Below are 20714 nucleotides of genomic sequence, written 5' to 3'. Positions count from 1 at the left end.
GTGTTATTGTTGGTTTTGTGCTTGGGGTTTTAAGAGGGCTGGGGAAAGAGAAAGTAATAACATGGAATGACAAGGGAGAGGTAGCAGGGGAACTTTCACCCTCTCTCTCCCTCTCTCTTCAGCTCTTCCTTTCTATTGCTCGTTCCCTGTCTCCCAATGCTCTCGCTGATCAATGTCACAGCATGTAACACCAAAACAATAAAGTGGTGATGAGACACAGAGAATTACTCAGAACAGAGACAGGCAAGAGAGAGAGAGAGAGAGAGAGAGAGAGAGAGAGAGAGAGAGAGAGAGAATGGAAAAAGTACCAGAGAATGAGTAGACAAGATAAAAGAAACACAAACAGAAGACAGAGATAATGGGAAAAGAGAAAGGGACATATAGACCGAGATAAAGCTAGAGAGAGAGAGAGAGAGAGAGAGAGAGAGAGAGAGAGAGAGAGAGCGGGAGCGAGAGAGTGAGAGTTAGAGTAAGATCGAGAGGGAGAGAGAAATAAATCAGCCACAGAGACAAACAGAAACCACGTGTCACAATAAAGTAAACGATATGGAAAGAGCCGGGTGTGAGACAAGGGCTTCCTGCATGTAAGACTCTCAGGTCAACCTCGCAGGTCATCCCAGCAGACTGAAACAAGGCTGCGGAGTCAATGCAACCGTTCAAAAAGTACTGAGATGAAGTTAAAGGGCAAAAGGGCAAATTCAACAACACCGACCGCAACAAAAACATCTCGACTGTTTTATGCAAAGTAGAATAGCACCCTCATGTTACCTCAAGCCCCAGGAAACCCTGAATTCAAATTAAACAAAGAAGTCCCCATTCCTCCTCCTTATGCCCAGGAGGTCCTTCTGTGATCAAGCGTCTTTAATAGACACTCTATAGATCCCCGTTTTAATCGGGACCCCCTCATCACTTTGTACCCCACTGGCTGCCCTTAAGCAGAGCTGACCTGGAGCTGGTCTGCGTTATCACTCCACTTCCGCGTTAGTCATGAACCCCTTTCGACCATGAATTCATAGACTAATAATGTGAAAGAACACTGCAAGACAAGCCCTTCTTTGAGCCTCTAACAAGGGGAAATAGTGAAAAGGATTTGTTTGATCGCTTGGGTATAAGCTCTAATACAGAGGCAAGGCAGGGAATCACACTGTGTTGGAAAAGACACGTTTTGGTTAGCTATGTCCTCGACTGTAGCAATGAGAGTCCACTCTCTCATCATCCGAGTGCAGTAAAACCTTCATCTTAGCCCACATCGTCCTAACCCACTGTCACATTGGCTAACTGCAATTCCATAATGTCATCCACTCAACTTTGCATGTATATTTTAGAATCCCTTAAAAAAAAAACCTGATGTCACAACATAGAAATAACTAAACCACACTTATCAGTGACGCACTGGCTGAGCCAGGATTATGATTTATGTTGTACTGGAAAACAAGGACGGAGGCAGCCAAGAACAAGGTGATGAATAGCAGCAGTATATTTTAATATGTATCTATATGTTTTAATACGTTAGAATACATACATTAAGAAGATAAATTAGGGAATTAATCTTCAGCGTTGTATTCTGGGGGTTCAGCAAGAACATTAAAATCATTGCATATATATATATATATATAAATATATATATATATATCGATAAATATATATATATATATATATATATATATATATATATATATATAAATGCAATGATATATATATGTATCAATGATGCACTGCCTATGCAATGATATATATATATATATATATATAAATGCAATGATATATATATATATATCAATGATGCACTGCCTATGCAATGATATATATATATATATATATATATATATATATATATATATATATATATATACATACATGTAGGAATGGAGAAGAAAATATCTGCCCGTCAAGATCAGCTGGTGAGCAGAATGGCTGTTATTCTTTAGTTAAGCGACTCTATATCTCTGTGGAAAAGGTAAACACTCATGTGCAATGTGTTAGCAGCAACATTAGGCAGTTGGTTTCCTGTTGACCAGCCAAGAACGTAGTAGAGTGGACGTAACTCCACCCATTAGCCCAAAACACTGTCGCAATGCAACCGAACACGCGTTTTGTTTTGTTTAGAGGTTGGTCATTTTGCAAAGTCAATTACAACTGCGCCTTCATATGTGAGCAGTTAATCACGATCCTCATTGAGGCTTGAGTTATTGCTCATCGAACCTAAAAACTCATCAACAGAAAAAATTAAAAGGTGTGCCAACACCTAGCTAACAACCCTGCATGAGGAAGCCTGCTGTCCTGACGATGATTACAAATTAATATTAGCGGCAATGAGGTTTTCCGTGTGTTCATAAACCAACCATGTTTACATTTTACAACATTACACTTGAATCTAGTTCAGGGCTGCTAAATTATAATATTGTATAACATTGGGTTGAAAGCAATTATCAGTGCATTTAGGGCTGCCGGGATTAGTCAATGCAATCAATGATGAAATTGGGGTGTTGCCCATCACGGGACATTTTGTCCGGTTCTCTTGACCACAAAGGTACACCCAGAGAGAAATCTTTAAGGGTATAGGAAGCTGGGATGCTTTTTCATGCATAGGAGTAAAAATCTTTCAACTCTGGACATTTCTGTTGAAAAGCCCTGCTTGTCAACAGAAGGGAACATGTTAACCCGCCCCAAATTAGATAAAGAGCTGTGATTGGCCTGACTCGGGTCAGGGCTACTGAAAATATCTCTGGATTGGAGGGTGGCCAAACGCATGTGCCAAAGCAAATAAAACAGGAGCTCGCAGATAAGTCTGGTACCCAGGCCTAGATAAGAACATGTTTATTCTAGTATCAGGCTTGTTCTACATTGATACATTGATTGACGTCTTTGTGTGTGTGTGTGTGTGTGTGTGTGTGTGTGTGTGTGTGTGTGTGTGTGTGTGTGTGTGTGTGTGTGTGTGTGTGTGTGTGTGTGTGTGTGTGTGTGTGTGTGTGTGTGTGTGTGTGTTTTATGTTGGGCTTGCTGGTATAGGCCTATATCTCATCTGATTACTATATCTATGCCATTATATTAAGCATATATTTTTGGAGTAAATGTCAAATCCCTGAATAACATTTGAATAATTATAATCAATATAATTAAAGGTTAAAGTTAAAGGAAAATAGGGAATATGACTAACATTAATTATTATCGGTAGAACATGATAATGTGTTTGTTTTTCTCCTTCTCCATCTCTTGCTCTAAATCAAAGAAAAGCAATCTAAAGGAATTGTATTCCATTTTGGATGGAAATGAATCGTAAGATAATCAATAGAATAACAGTTACACAAATAATCATTCATGGCAGCACTCAGGTGCAATAACAATCTATCACATTGTGTATTTTTTTACACAACCAAGGAATGCATATCATCATGTTTAGTATGCTAATGCTGTTATATTTTTTATACAGTATTAATTCACAAGCGGTGAGCATTAACTAGAAGAAGTTCATAATGTCTCAAACAAAAATTATATTAGTAATTAAACAGTTATTAAATAAATGAAATCAGTTGATGACCGAGGAATAATTCCGAGTATTAATATGGTGGTTTATGTACAATAAAATATATTGCAACTAGAAAAAAACCATAGGAAATACTTACTATTCCTACAGGGGGTTTATAAAGCCAGCATCACTTTGTCAGATTGATATTGGGCTTTGAAAAGGCAGACCTAGCCCAGACCTGTGACTTGCATAGTGATGAGCAAACAATATCTGCAAATTAAAAACACTATTTAAATACAAAAAAAACAATTTAGTCGCTCATTATCTGATGGTTGCCAATCACACCTTGCTATGTGCCTGGCTTGGTAAGCGATGCAAACGGAATGATTTGAAAAGACACTCTGACTTGACAGTGAATGTTATTGCCCGCGAGTGGTGGAAATTGTGCCTTGAAGTTATGAGTAATTGAATTTGTAAAAGTCACCGTATTACCCTTTAATGTGATATGCAGATCTGGCAGTGGTGGCAATTTACAAAAGGGTTGAATGGCTATTAAATTACTTTTCTGCCCATGTGTATATATATATATATATTCATACATAGACATATTAGCTCTGCACAAGCCCACATGAACTCAAGAGTGGTCTTAACCCATTTAAAATTCAGATCGCTCATGGCACAAGCTCCGAGGCATTTTCTCCACCAATGGGACATCAGAACAACTGGAGTAGCCCCCACCACACACACACACACACACACACAGTGTCGGTCAACCTAAATGGCATTGACAACACGCGCGGGTAACCTTTGACCATGTCCGCATTCATAAAGACCTGAACTTTATTTATAGAGATGGAGGGAGAGAGCAATAGAGAGAGAGCAATAGAGATGGAGGAAGAGAGCGATAGAGAGGTGGAGGGAGTGATAGCTAGAGGAAGGGAACCACAGAGATGGAGGGAGAGAGAGATAGATAGAGGGAGAGAGAGAGCGATCGAGAGAAAGAACTTGAAAGCAAAAAAGAGCGGGATAGAGAGAAGGACTGAGCGATAGAGTGAGGTAGAGAGCGACACAGTAAGGGAGTGATAAAGAGAGGGAGAGAGTGACAGAGCGAGGTAGAGAGCGACGGAGAAAGGGAGAGAGCGATAGAGTGGGAGAGTCACATGAATAAAGGAGGAGGGCTGCATTTTACGAGCAGCGTGACCTCGGTTCGATGTGGTTCAGGAGAAAATCCTTGTGAGCAGAATCTCTGGGCAGAGCCACTTGAGGAGTGATAGAGTGTAATGATCTGAGCTCTTACGTTACTAATCACAAAGGCAGGCCGCTGCAGTGAGGTAATGGTCAGAGCGAGGAATCAGTGACAGAGGGAGCTTGGTATTCCCTCATTTCACGTTTAACAAGGATTGAGGGAAGGGGCGGGGGATCTTTCTATAGACAAAGACACTTTTGTTGTTGTTGTAGTTGAACAAAGCAAACAATTGGTTTAATATGTGCACAGTTTATTTATTGCATAAGGCTTGTAAATCACATCAATATGAGTGCCTCCATTTTTCAAGCAGAGGATAATTGCAATGACATTATCTATATGTAAGGGATAATGTATAGGGCGCCGTTCATTATCGGGAAAATAAGCCCCGGAAGGGCGAACAGGACACCGACGCGAAGTGAAGGTGTCTTGCTTCGCCCTAAAGGGGCATATTTTCGATAATGATCGTCAACGTTCTATACATCATCCCTTACATATCGATAATATCATTGCAATTATCCTCTGCTTGAAAAATGGAGGCACTCATTTTGATGTGATTAAAAGAAGCTAACTTTTGGACACGGACATCAGAATCAACCAGGGCCCAGAGAGAGCTCCACAGATCCAGAAACACCTCTCTGCTCTTAGTTACAGTGACCATTTGGCCTCGAATACTATGTTGAAGTTCGGATAAGACATATTAGCAATTTTAAAACCCAGCCCCTTTTAACTGCCACAGTGTTTCTAATGCAAGGCATGGCAAAATAATGCCTAGGTTATGGGATATTTAGGTTGATTTAGGATTTTACATAAAAATAACTAGAGTCCTCTCAATATGGCAAAGTATCCCATTCTGATGTACAAGCCCTATATAGCTCTCACCTATGCATGTCATGCTTGAAAGAGAGCACAGATCAAATATAGTAAAGGCACATGGAGAAGAATGGAAGACAGCCGACAATGTAGAACAAAGCATTCACAAAGGAGAAAGTAAAAAGGCTTTCCGGAAGAGGGTCTCTTACCTTTCTGGCTGTCGATGACAAAGTTCCCCTCTTCGTTCCCTGTTGTGATTTTGTAGGTAATCCCGTCGCCATCCGGGTCCTTTGCCAGTACCGTGGCAACCAGTGTGTTGGGCCCTGCATCCTCCGAGACAAATGTCCTGTAGCTGTTGACGCACACGCACACGCACACGCACACACACACACACACACACACACACACACACACACACACACACACACGATGATGTTATTACATTATATGTGAATAATGCCTTCATGTGTGAATGTTGTTTAGGTCAAATATAGATTTTGTTCAAACCTTTTATGATATATTAATTACAGAGAAATAGAAACAAAGCTTTAAATGACATACAGAAAACACCATTTGGTAAACGCATTAAAATGACTTCACAATAAGGGACGCAGATCTCCTTACCATATTTGTCGCGTTTCATTAGGCTATCGTCAAATGTAATACAATGTAGTATGTGAATTGCTTGACTGATGTGGCAGGTATGATGTGCCGATTCAATAACAATTATTAGATCACTGATTGGAAGTTGCCATTTAATATGATTTGGGTTTTCCCTTGTTTCTCTCCAGCTCAGCAGCACATCGATGCCACTCTATATATATCTCTATATATATCACCCAAAAAGGTCACAGCAGAAAACAAATAGATCATTTTTTATCAAAGTGTCAACAACACCGGATAAGACTGTGATAAATTGAACAGGGGGAGGCCAGCAGCCAATAACATATCCCTGCCAAGGTAGTTACCTGAAGATGTTGGGGAAAAACAAGCATTTCCCTATCCTTCTAAGGTCCTTTTTTAGGCTGCAGTGATACAATCAGACTTATAGCCAAGCAAAAATATAAAAGTATTCCACATTGTTCTTGGGCTTCCTTCTTCTCTGCTACCACTTTCACAGGCCAACACCCCCCTCCAAAACACATCCATATTAGAGTTAGCTTGGGAAGAATATAGACCTGCAAGGAGGTATACACTCTTTAAACATGGAGGGTAGATTGCTCAGTAGGAAATAAAGCACGTTTCCCCTCTGTCTCTCTCTTTCTCCCTCCCATGTGTTTCTCTCTCAATCTTTCACCCATTACATCTCTCTCTCTCTCTCTCTCTCTCTCTCTCTCTCTCTCTCTCTCTCTCTCTCTCTCTCTCTCTCTCTCTCTCTCTCTCTCTCTCTCTCTCTCTCTCTCTCTCTCTCTCTCTCTCTCTCTCTCTCTCTCTCTCTCTCTCGTTGATGCTCTGTTCTGATCTGCAGGCTCCCAAACGCGCGCAGCGGTAAACATAACAATCTTAAAGAGTACAGGTGTGTTTCACAGTACACAGCTGGAAGCGTTGACAAACATTGCTCTAGCCCCTTAATGAGGGAAAGAAAGTAAAACTTTTTGTGTATACACAAACACACACACACACACACACACACATGAACACGTACACAAAGAAATACACATGTTCATGCAAGCACACACACACAACCACACATGCATCGGTAACTTTTTTTTAATGTCATGGTATCAGAACTCATGGTATGTCTAAAGGCAAGACTTCTGGTTTAAACTAGACACTGGCTGCAAATAAGTATTTTCTAACTCTATTTTGAGTAAATGTCAGTGGAGTGGGGGCCTGGCCGGTAATGTAAAGTCATGCAATGTATTGCAACACTTCCCCACCATTTACACACATGTCAATCACTGAAGGGTATATTAACAGGACTGTGTCGGAAATGATGGTCCGGCAAGCACAGATTGAAAAGATCCAGACACCCAAATGTATCTGAGGTTGGGTGCGAATGCTAACATATAAACTAAAGATACATATTTAATGGTCAATTTTTATAGAAATAAAATGTGAAGGCGAAAGGGCTATTTTATATGAACTAATGTTCATGCCTAATAATATCTTACTCGCCAAGTGCGACGGTGATATTACAGGCAGATTCTGTTAGGGTTCAAATGATGCGTAGGAAAGCAGATCAACAACGATGTTAGACATTATCGAAAAATCTTCTTGGGAGTCTTGGGAGACCTCAGCGACATATACCTTAAACAACACAGATCCACGAGTAAACAGACAGATGATGAACATCTGCTGTTAAACATCACTCGGTCCCCTAACTCCGGCCACACATTGGTATTTCCCCTGTGTCCATTCACGAAAAAAAGTAATTTCAGAACCATGCAGGACTTACTGAATAATGCCTTTGTGTGTGTGCCACAATTGAGTCGATACACTCACCAAATGCTGGACCAATAATAAGAACCACCAAATTACAGTGAGCTCAAGTTTCATTTAGGGCAGGGGGCGAGGGGAGTACCGGCTTAGCCTTCAGTCGGTCTATGAGATTGCTTTCGAAGGCACACTGCCCTCAAGCTCTTTAGAAAGCAGTTAGCTACGTTTACCTTTTTTTCAAACAATGCAATACAAAAAAACAGCTAGTCTGAAAGCAGTACAGTAAGTCACTATACCATTCTCCCCCAAGAAAACAATGTCTATGTTCAAATGTTTAAACAACTTTGGTTGTAATGAGCAAACTATCCTAATAATTCTGCAAACAGACTCCGGCTGTGGCCAAATAATCACATTGTTAAAAGTTGAATATTGAACAACGATATAAAATAGATATTGCAATGGTGACTTTTTGGTTAGATAATGAAGAACTGATGCTAAGGACGGGGTATATTTTATATCCTGAACTTTGAGCTGGTACGTTAGAAGATGTACAGACCTAGGTTGGTACATTTAGAGTTCTTTCTGTACGTGTATTGTTATGCTAGTATATAAACAATATGACCGGCTGCCCTAGAGCAGCTTTATGGGGGTCACATAGGTACTGTACATAGAGGGCAGCGAGTGGAACCAAACAAAATCCCATCGTTCCAATCGAATTTCTCAATCACATGAAAGGAACATGTGATCCACTCACTGATCCTTGCTGTCCTGAAGCCCCCCCCGTTTGGCACTGTTTCCTCACATAATGCCTTGGGAAACATTTATTTTCGGAATTCTTTGCTGACGTGTTATGTAATACATTTGACACTGACGATTTAACACTGTAAATGTGTTGTAGTGTGTGTGTGTGTGTGTGTGTGTGTGTGTGTGTGTGTGTGTGTGTGTGTGTGTGTGTGTGTGTGTGTGTGTGTGTGTGTGTGTGTGAGTGTGTGTGTGTGAGTGTGTGAAGATGTGCATCAGTCTAGTATTAAATCTGGTCATATTTGGCTTTTTATGATACACTCCCAAACAAAGACACATGATGGAAAATAGGCGCTTACACCCCCACACGTAGATAAAGAAGACCAGGCTGACAGATACTGCTAGTATAAATGCTAGGGTTTCCTCCACCATTTGAGTCCTCTTCACAAACAGCAGCTAATCACTGGAATAACAAACACACACTCGTCTGGATTCGGATCCTATCCCGTTTGTTCCTGCTACCCCACCACCACTAGTCCTGACAGTATTCCCAACTGTACCATTTTTGGAGAATTGTCACGTTGTAATGCAGAGACTTTTCCTTGATACATACCATGTCGAAAATCGGAATTCTTATTCTTAAAATAATGATTTTGGATTTTTTTTAACATAAATCTTAGCCCACATTCAATCTAAATTTAGAAAATGGCTTCAGTCTAGATAGCTGCCGCTCTTCTCTCTCTCTCTCTATCGTGCCGATGCGAGAGCGTTTTTGGAGGTTGTAGGGAATGTGTTCGACATTGACTGGTTCTTTTCTCTTTAAGGTTTGATTTTTCACAGGTGTTTTTATCATATTTATTTTCTATTATTTTCCCAAGCACTGTCCAGCAATCTTTCAAGTTTTTTAAACAAAAATATGGCGGTAGCTAGTGGTAAGCTAGTTGTTTGTTGTGCCAAAAATTGAATAGGGTGGTAAGAAATCTCTGGCTCCGGCCCTGCGTGTTGAGTTCTCGGGGGAGGAGTGAGGGTCAGCGCTGGGTGCGGTGGTGGGCTTTGATGGTATCAAAGCAGCGTCCAGAATGAATAGAGCTGTGGTTATGAATCTAGACTCGACGGATAAAGTGAACACTCTTGTCGAACAACGCATCCCTTTGAGAAACACGCATACGGCGGTCTTCTTTGTCATAAAAAAGACTAAATGCCCCCCAATTATTTGATTTTTACCATCGTCTTCAAGCTGACACTGTACCAGCCCACGATTTTAATTTTCGGAAAAGATGATGTCAATGGAAAAAAAGCAGGAAAAATAAATACAGCATTGGTACTTAAGCCGTCGGAGCAAGCAGAGAGCACTGACACAACCGCCGATGGTTCAGATGCTAGCTGGACGCCTGAAGAGATTAGCAACGTTTCCCTAACCTCCTCAGCTAAGATTGCTAACTCTAGGCTCATTTTTTGCTATATGCACCGAGGAAATGTGGGCCAGAAAAAAAAATCATTAAACATCAATAGTCAAATGGTCACATTGCTGCAAAACGCATGCAAAACAATGCGAAAATGTAATTGACACTTACATCGGTTTGCACTCTAGATACAACGCAGAAAACCGACCATATGCATGATAAAATCAGCCAAAGAATCTAAGAAATACTTAGACGAAACCGCCAGCCTGGGATGCACAACTGCACTGATCGAGTACCTCAAGTTTGAGCTGTGAAACACATTTTATGTTTCTAGATTTGATTGAACTTCCGAGGCATTGCCTACATCCCAGGCTGGAGCCCGCTGTTGGTGAAACTGTGTCTGACGTCAGTGGTGTGAACCAATCTTCAGGCATTTATGGATAAATGATACACTGTGTACAACTGTTCACCCCAAAACCAAACAAGAACTGGAAGAGTTTGCTGCCGAATTGCAGTAAAAAAATCATTTGTGTGTTGAGCACGAGATGGGTGGCCAGACCTTTCATGTCTGCCTTGGAATCATTATGAATCATAATGTGCTCACTATATTATCTTTGCGAGGACAGATGAGAAACGATCGGCCTCCGGTAGGAAACTACATGAAGGTCTGTTAAAGTGGCTAACTTCAAAGCATTTCTTGTTAGATTTAGCACTCATGTATGACACGTTGAATGAGTTAGCCCTGCTATCAAAAGGTTTACAAAAAAAAACACACAATGTCAGTAACCTGCACAGACAAACTGATCAATCGTAGCATTCGGTTCATTGATGGACTCTGTGAACGACCAGGGACCAAAGTCCTTGTGGCTGAAATTGAAATATCAGAAGGCAGGTTTTGCACAGTTGTGCTGACAGACAAATAAAAAATTGTTAGAATCATCGCCAGCAGTTTCTCAGAAGTCTAAGCAATAATCTGAGCAATCAATGTTCACTGCTGCATCATTGAGGAGGTCAGTCCCCTAGGCCGAGTCGGACTCAGAGTGGGTCAAATTAATTGCAGCACTGAAGGTCCTGGAACGCGACCAATGGCCACCAGCACAGAATATGCCGCCCAGTTTTGGGTACGGGTAAATAGGTGAACTCTTCAAAAGATTCAGGCTGCCAACTTTGTGTGCAATTAATGGATTCAGGTACTTTATCAAGAGCACTGGGGATTCTATACCTGATGAGCTCAGGCCTTTAATGAATTGCATGAAACTCATCCAATGCAGCACTGCAGAGTGTGAAAGTAAAACAGTAGCTAAAGTAAGTAAGTAGTAGTTGCTGTATCTGGTGATTATTTTAAGCATTTCTTTCTTTGTGCATGTGAGTGTGTGCACACGCTTGTGGGATTCTTTATGATGACGTATTTAAAAATAGCGTTCCCCCAACTTAAAAAAATCTGCATAACACCACTGCCTCTGACATGTCGCTCACAGACAGACTACTTTCAGATGGACAGGGGAGACAGGGTTATAGTCTGGAACGAGTACGAATTTCTTTAGAAACAAAAGGGGACATTTTGAAGTTTATTTTCCTAAATGTTTGTTCTTCATTGATACTGCGAGGAAATGAAAGAGACAGAGAGGCGTGGAAAGTATTTTAGAGAAAGATGTATACAGGCTAAGGAAACTGTTGGTAAGGCTGCCACAAATGAGGAAGATGAATTGTCCAACAGTAAATAATAATCGGTTGAGCAGATATACATTATTGATATGATTTTTCTTGTTTTCCACACTTGTTTTCAACACATTATAACCATGAGCAGTTTTAAGATAGTATCTTTAAGTCTCCACGGTGCAGGAGATGTAGAGAAAATAGAGTCGTGAATACAAAGAACATTGAAATTGCTTTTACCCAAGAAACTCACAGTAGCTAGGGAGCTGAGGTTGAATGGCAGAGAGAGTGGGGTGTTTAGGTTGTTTTTAGTCATTTGAGCAATACTTATTCTTTTTTTCTTTTTTTTAAATTTCCTTTGATTGTGAAGAAATTGCTAAGGGTCGTCTACTAAAGGCAAGATATGAAAAGAAAATAGTGTTGTTTACGCACCAGCTTGCCTCGGGATAGATGTGTGTTTTAAGATGAATTATCAGTCATCTTAAAAGGCTGCAATTCAAGCAATTTTTTACGTGATTTTAACGGCACCATCAGCGATTTGGGAAGGAATCACATCAAACGACATCGACAGTCAAGGAGAATTTTAAGTGAATTGTGGAGGATGTGTAGTGTTCTAAACACATTGTACTGAAAGACAATATTCCTGGTCTCATTGCAAAGACAATTACTCATCACTACCAAGGCTTGACAGATTTGAGTGTTATGGACACCCCATTTTGTCTTTTTTTAATGTCATGTTGAAAGCAAATCATCTGAGAGACATGACGGATCAGGTTGTCCACACAGACCAATCAAATTATATCCTGGGCAGATTGATGAAACATTAATTAATTCAGGACTTTTTGGACATTTCTAGTTCATTTGATGTCTGCTTGGTTTTATTGGCATGGACCAAGAAAAAGCATATGACCGGGTGGAGTAACAATACCTCTTGGAAGTCTTTAAGAGACTTTTAGTTTCTCGTCTGGTTTCCTTCACCTGATCAGGGTGGTCCATAGTGAAGCTGATAGTGTATTGAACGTAAACAGTGGCTTAAAAGCTTCTTTTAACATTACTAGGGGAAATCAACAGGGCTGTTCTTTCTCTGATGTGCTTTGCTCACTTGCGAACAAACCCTTACTGTGTAGGATTAGGAAAGCTGGGTAACGGTAGCTGATGTGTCGCTCGATTATGTCTATTTGTGTATACAGATGTTGTCATCATAGCTATTAAGGAAGATAGTGAAGTTCACACGTTGATCCACATTGTCGAGCTGTATGGGTTAATCTCATACTCAAAGGGACATTTTGCTAGAAGAACAATCAATTGTGGGAAAATGGCAAAAATAAAAAGTGGAACTAACTGAAGGGCTTATATGGACCACAAACAGTATAAAGTACCTAGGAGTTCACGTGATTAAGGGGTCAAAATGATGTTGTGGGACCTGCAGTATATCGACTTAGCGTTTTAGACACCCCAGCAAGGATTCAGGGCATTATTTTAGAGTTACAGTATATTTAGGATATGTTGCACTGGATACCACAATATTTTGTGTATGTATCTAAAGAGGGGAAGGACAGGGTTTAGTTCACCTTGAAAGTAGAAGGGCAGCTTTTAGATTTAAGTTTAAATATATTATTTTATATGAACCGCAAGATTTAGCAGAAATGTTTTTAAGTTGAGTTGGGAATTACAACTTGGGTATGGAATTTTGTATTCTTGACTCATCTTTTCTTAATCGTAAATGTTTGCCACTTTTTTATTTGAGTGTTTTTTAAAACCTGGAATATCATGAATAGAACTAGTTCAGACTCTAATCAATCAATCACTTCACTGGCTTCTAAGGTAGCCAGTCCTTAAAGGAGCATGGCTGGAGATTCCCTGTCAACCTGGGACTTTATTCAGATGCGATGTGGTTACGGTGAAAAACCCTTGTACAACTGACTTCTCTGTGAGAAGATAGCTAACACCTTGGCACTGGCTGCCAATGTGGTGATTCATTCTAATCACCTGGTGGAACAACTTCTTGCAAGCTTCACCAATACCTTATCAGAAGAGGGACAGAAACAACTTAAAGACGTATGATGTAATGGAGTGATGGCACCAGATCAGAATGACCATTTTCAAGGTTGGCTTTTAAGGCTAAAGCAACAGGTGCTGAGCCCTTTTCCGGAGTTGGTAAAGAGTGGATGGCACTGGACTGCGTTATTGAAAACAATCAGTATAAAGTGTGTGTTAAAGCTGTGAACAAAGGAAAAGTTCAGACTTGGAAGGATACACCCCGGAGAGAACATTTTAGAGTCAAGGGAAAGAAAAATCCAGCTCGAGGCATGTTATACAAGCCACCGTTGACAAAAACATTGTTGATCGGCATTGGTGTGTTCTACACGGGATAATTGCAGTGAATGCGTTCATATCTATTTTAAACCGTGCGGTTTCAGATAAATGCCTGTTTTGTTCACACAGAGCGGCAATCTTTCACAGTTTTTTATATTGTTTCAGATTGACACTATTTTTCACACTGCTTGGTAGTTTGTTAACTTCCTTTGGAGAGTTTTAGTGGGCCGTTTCTTTTCTTTTTTACTTTTCTTATGGCAGGACAAAACAAAAGGGAGATTGATACATTTGATGTTTGACGAACAAAACAAGCGATCTACTAATAGTAGGAAGCAGAAAATAGAAAAAAGAGTGTGTGGTATCTTTCAAGGGTTTGGTAAAAGTGAGGATTTTACTAGAATGTATGTAAAGATGAAGGATCTGTATTTTTTTTAAATGTTTGGGTTCTCATAAAGAATTATAATTGTAATTTATTATTTTCTCTGTCTATGTCTCTCTCTCACACTCTCTTTCTCCTCACTTGATAGCTGTCTTGGGATTCAGGTGAGCTGTCTGGGGAGTGTGGTTGAATGGTGGGGTGGGGGGGGCAAACATAATTGCTGGTATTTATCTCACCTGAGAAGCCGACGGCCATCAGTGGCGGTTCATAACCCCGGCATGAAATTGATGGTGGAATTACACGGGAGGGCACCCACGCAGTCAACCCCTGCCCTCGTACTTTCAGTAGCGGGGAGGGGTGTTATGTCAAAGCTGTAGCCATAGTTGTAGATTACAAGCAATGTGTGGATGTTTGTGTGTGTGTGTGTGCGCAGGTGTGCATGCGTGCGTTGGTGTGTGTGCCCGTGTGTAATTTTCCTGTCAATGTTTCTGGATACAATTCTCCCCCGTCGAATGCATCCACTTCCCTGCAATGCTAAGGTGTCTCTGACACTGAGGTGTGTCAGCGGCCTCACATCAAGAACATGAATGTTCTGTGTTGAATTGGACTCTGTGATCAGGCAACAGACACCACATATATATGTGGCACACACGTGTCTTTATGTGGGCCAAAGCAGGGAGCAACAGCTCCCTGGCCCTACAGGCAGTTTATAGACATCATCATGTCTAGCCAAATGCGTTTGCAAAAGTCTGAAATTGAATGCATTATGTATGTGCAAATTATTTTTAGAACATTTTTCTAACATCAATGGGTGAAATTGATAAAAGCTCATTTTGCTGTTTACCAAAATTGTTACAGAATATAAACTTAAAATCAGTCTTCGCTGAATGTTGCAGAAATTATTAAATATTTTATTATTTAGATATTTAAACATCCAATTTAAGCTTCCTCCACTGGAGTTAATGTAATTACATTGTGTGGTTTAAAAAACGGGAGAATATTACAGTTTCTCCCAACAGTTAAGTGAGTCAATGGGTTGCATTACATTAGGTTTACGCAAGACATCTTTCATTACGCCTCAGCGACCCATAAACATGTGAAAAGTAAGACGCAGCTGAGAATGAATCATACCAACAACAGCTAAGAGAGACGTTTCAGAGTGCTGGTTCACCATCTGCTTAACAGATAAGCTTGCTACATTTAAAGTAGAAGAAAAAAAATCCCTTCATTTGCATAGTCGTACGCTTTTGACTAAATCCTCGGCACTTACTGCCACTTCATATTGCGCCTGCCAACAGAAACTATGAACGCACACTATATGATCAATAGATGATTGAAAGTCTTTCACTATATGCCTGCTGATTCGTGATGCTTGTTTAACAGTGAAGAAGCTATATGTTTATTTTACTTGGTTACCCGACACTGAAATATCAGGGTTATCCTTAAGACGGATTGCTACAATCACAACCATGTTCAATTCAACAATTTCAGAAGACATGTGCTTCACAAAATGATGACACTTATGCACTGTTTATCCCGCTGGGCTATAAGCATATGCTGTGATGGCCTCCCCGGCATTGTGGTGAGTCAAGACATTGATGAATAGCTTCTTTCTTGAAACACTTGATTAACGAGTTTCACTTTTATAGAAGCACATACGTTGGAATTTTTCCCTCAAGTGGCTATGTCTTCTCTTCCGTAAAGTATTGACATGTCTGCGTCGTGCAAGGGTCAGTATATATACTTTTTATTAATCATTCTCATTTCTTTCTCCCTCCTGTAAAAGTTACAGTTAAAGTGACTTATAGGGTAATAGTCACTTCAATATTTAAAAACCTCACACTAAACCCAGGTCAAATGACTGACAACAAAACACACGTGGATGGATGAGCGGAGGAGTGCTTTGTACTGCATGGATCTTTGAGCAGCACCAAATTAAGTATATTGCAGAGACACTTTGAGTAATCTAGTGGCGGTTGTATGAATTGCTGGGTCTAACTGGGAAGGACGGTGGTGTATGTGGAGATTTATTACCTGAGCCAACAGACGATACATTACCACCTTTTACCTTTTACCTTTACATTAAGTGCTTCATTTGGATATGTTGACACATCGTTTATAGGAACTTTGTGGGTGGCGACATGCAGAAGAAAATAAAGTAACAAGGATGCAGTGAAAAGGGCCAGAGTCATCTGACCCTTTTCACAAGCTAATCGTCTGTCTGAGTTGTGTGGGTGACAAATCGAATGCAGCTGTCCTCCACGCCTCTACCTGGTTTCCCCTCTTAGCCCCTGGTCCTGACCTGCTTCCACAGGAGGGATAAAGGAAACGGCACAACATGCAGTCTGAGAGGAATACCACAACTCTACCGTTTTCCTTTCATCCTGTCAACCTTTTCTCTATTTTAAGCGCACGTAAATAGACAAACTCATTCAAACGCACCTTACAGAGAGAGATGAACACACACACATGGATTATGCCACGCTTGGCGCACTCAAACAAACACACACACGCACACAACTGTAACACAAACACAGCTCAACACACACCCTCATGCTTATACACACATACACACACACACACACACACACACACACACACACACACACACACACACACACACACACACACACACACACACACACACACACACACACACACACACACACACACCTGTAACACAAACACACCTCAAACACACACCTTCATGTGCATAAACACACACGCACATGCACACACTCACACACAAACCCCCACACACACATAAAACACACAAAGTGCCACCTTCCTTGACAAAGTCACAGCATGGAAGGCAGCCCGCCTCTGGAGGTGGTTTCCGTGGAAACAAACAGGTAATGGCAGGTGAGAGGGCCCTGATGTGAGGGTGAAAGCTCCCACAAAAAGGGGGGGCTGGGGCTTGGGGGCCAAGACGGCGTGCGATGCAAATAATAAGAATTTGAATAAAATGTACGAGTCTTCTCCAGTCAGATTCCAGGCTGTTTGTAAAGTTCTGCCTAGTGGGTCCGTCTCTTGTTATTGTTGTATTTTTCTTGCTTCCCCACACAAGAACATATTGATTGTGTGGCTGTTAGAGGGACACTTTGTTTGTGGGGAGTCCTTCGATTAACTAGCTCCCCCTCGCAAACAACCTGTACACAGATGAACACACACACACAAACACAAACATGCTCACACAGAGAGAGACACAGGCATTGTATAGAGACACACATGCAAATAGCCAAAGATGAGACCATATGTGAGCGATGTATGATTATATTGTACAGTTAAAAAATCAGGACCACGTAGATATCTTGACATCTGGACCATATAGATATAAATGCAAAAGCCCACAGACACACACAAACATACACACACTGCTGGTATTTAAGAGAATCAATAAACATGAGGAAAACCTTCTGGAAAATGATACATTTAATGATCTTTGTCTGTCCATCTCACATCCTCCGCACACTACTACTACTCAACTAGACTCACACACACAACCACACACACATACCTTCCAAAATACACACACTAACACACACAAAATGATGCTACAGATTCAAATATGCAAACAGAAAAGCACTCACAACATGCACAGACGCGTTTTGCGTTTTGGAGATCATTTGTGCTGTGTTGTATTACTTTGAAACGCCACAGATCTAGATACCAAATGGAATGTATTTATTTTGATTAAACCATGTTTTCTCGTATTCAGATGTGTGTGTTTGTGTGTGTGTGTGTGCGCTCGCACATGTGTGTGTGTTTGTACGGCGTTTGTGGGGGTGTCATTTAAAGAAGTGCATTGGGTTTGCGGGCTTCAGGAGAAACACACATAGTTATTCAACTGCTCGTGTCAGAAAATCAATGAAACATAGACACATGCACTCATCTGCACACCTATCTAGTAGAAAATCAACCAATTATAAGCCAGGTATGCCGCCATAGGAGCACTTGAGTGTGTGTGTGTGTGTGTGGGTTGGTGGGAGTCTATGTGTGTGCGGCTGTGTATGTGAGTGTGTGTTTGTGTATGCATGTGTGTGTGCGTCTGTGTGTCTGTGGCTGTGTGTGCGTATGTTTGTGTGTGTGTGTGTGTGTGTGTGAGTGTGTGTGTGTGGGTGTGTGTGTGTGTGTGTCTCTGTGAATGCATGTGTGTGTGTGTGTGTGCGTGTGTGTGTGTGTGTGTGTGTGTGTGTGTGTGTGTGTGTGTGTGTGTGTGTGTGTGTGTGTGTGTGTGGGTGTGTGTGTGTCTCTGTGAATGCATGTGTGTGTGTGTGTGTGTGTGTGTGTGTGTGTGTGTGTGTGTGTGTGTGTGTGTGTGTGTGTGTGTGTGTGTGTGTGTGTGTGTGAACTGGAAAGCATCTGTGAAAGCTGACCTAACAAGGGCCTTATTGCTCACTCCTGCTCTCTCTCTCCTCTATCCTCTATGTTGCATTCTCTCACCTTCCTTCCTTATGTATCTCTCTCTCTCTCTCTCTCTCTCTCTCTCTCTCTCTCTCTCTCTCTCTCTCTCTCTCTCTCTCTCTCTCTCTCCCCCCCTCTTAGCTCTCTATATCACTCTATCGCTCCCTCTCTACCCTCTACTTTTTCTATAGCTCCCTCTCTTACAGAAGAATAGAATTTTCCACCCGGTTCAAACACCATAAAATATGAACTAGTTCAGGACTAACAACACAAGACAGCCAAGCCTGTACTGTCTTCCATCACGCATTGGATTCCATTACACATCAGGTATCCACTGGTAAAACCTGTTTTATGGTTACGTTTTATATTGTTGTAAATTGCATCGACGACATCCCTCAAAGAAAAGGCATAACATCTTCAAATTTGTACCCCTCATCTTCCAATGGTTAAGTACCGCCTCATATACTCAAAGGTTCTCAAATATTACAGGCACAATGATGGGCAAAACTGATCAAAAACATCCCTGTGAATCCATCTTCTGGACACACAGCGAGCGCAATCCACATTCCCCTCATCAAGACCTGTGCCAGACTTGACACTATTCGTTCACACGTGAGTGGGCGGCATTACATTTCATGTTTTCACCTGGCACTCAAGCATTTTATGTCCATACATCCTAGCAGTTAAGCAAGCTAGCTTTGTTGTGTACGGGGAAGGGGTTAACCTAAGAACTGTTGGTGCTTGGCACTTGGTTCTATGAACATCCTTACTGTACCGACAGCTATATATTGTTGCCCTTTCTTCGGACAAATGTACTTATTGTAAGTCGCTTTTGATAAAAGCGTCTGCTAAATGCCCTAAATGTAAATGTGAATGTCATGGCTGCCGGTCATTGTCTGCTGATGAGCCTGTGACATGACAGAGACTACCTATGAAAATACAAACAACACAAACCGCAACTTCAAAGTGAAAGTGAAAGTGAAACTTACACATGCTGGGAGAACTCGGGCACCTCGTCGTTGATGTTGGCCATGCGTATGCGCACGGTGGCCGTGCCGGTCCGGGGAGCCTGGCCGCGGTCCACCGCCATCACCACAAACTCGTACAGATGGTTGGGTCTCTCGAAGTCCAGCGGGCCAGCAGGGAAGATGGTGCCGTGCGGGGAGATGGTGAAGTCCGGGCTCAGCGTGTAGTAGGTCAGCTCGGCGTTCTCCTCTGAGTCGCAGTCGCTGGCAGACACTGCAAAGAGAGGGGTGGGAAAGAGCCATTTACATTTAAATTAGGGAAGTTAAACATCGTGGTCCCTGTTGAGAAGAGGGCAAGAGAGTCAGTCCATAGCCACTATTGAGTGTGTGACAGAAAGAAAGAAAAAGATGGAGGGATACAGCCAAACTGAAGTCATTTTCTAAAGAGAGAGAGAGAGAGAGAGAAAGATAGAGAGAGAGAGAGTGATACAGTCCATCTGTTGTAACTTTCAAGAGTGAGTGAAAAAGGGAAAGAGAGATCTGTAATCATTATCTAGGGAGAGAAAAAAAGACAGGGAGAGAGAGAAATGCAGAGAGAGGGAGAGAAAGCAATAGATAGAGACATACAGATTCCCATTGGGGAGAGTAGGGTCGGTGAATGTGTGAAGGAAATGTAACGGTCTACAACAGAGCAAATGTGCTGTGTGGGTGAGTTGGCCCTTTTCTGTATGTAGGAGAGGATGGAGATAGTATCTGCACTGGGCACATGGACAGCAGCCGCAAACGACCAGCAGCTAGGGTCCAAGTGCATGGACAAAGAGAGAGAGGGGGGGGGGGGGGGGGGAGCAAGCGAGAGAGAGAGAGAGAGAGAGAGAGAGAGAGAGAGAGAGAGAGAGAGAGACAGAGAGAGAGAGAGAGAGAGAGAGAGAGAGAGGGGGGGGGGGGGGGG

The 20714-nt window shown here is 41.5% G+C and overlaps 1 protein-coding gene across 1 annotated transcript in view; it reads right to left on the bottom strand.

Moving 5' to 3' along the window:
* si:ch211-186j3.6 (neural-cadherin) overlaps positions 1 to 20147 on the bottom strand; it is a 153888-nt gene extending 133741 nt beyond the window's left edge. Inside the window, exons 1-2 of the mRNA XM_056608050.1 lie at positions 19790 to 20147; positions 5732 to 5874 (exon numbers count right to left, since the gene is read on the bottom strand). Of these exons, the coding sequence (XP_056464025.1) occupies positions 5732 to 5874; positions 19790 to 19890 (244 nt within the window). The 5' untranslated portion in view covers positions 19891 to 20147. The remainder of the gene's footprint in view (positions 1 to 5731; positions 5875 to 19789) is intronic.
* Positions 20148 to 20714: the final 567 nt, after the last annotated feature.

This window comes from Gadus chalcogrammus, chromosome 14 (genome assembly GCF_026213295.1).
Source record: "Gadus chalcogrammus isolate NIFS_2021 chromosome 14, NIFS_Gcha_1.0, whole genome shotgun sequence".
NCBI lineage: Eukaryota > Metazoa > Chordata > Actinopteri > Gadiformes > Gadidae > Gadus > Gadus chalcogrammus.
Note: the sequence above shows the minus strand (reverse complement) of the source record. Positions and strands in the feature narration are given on the sequence as shown.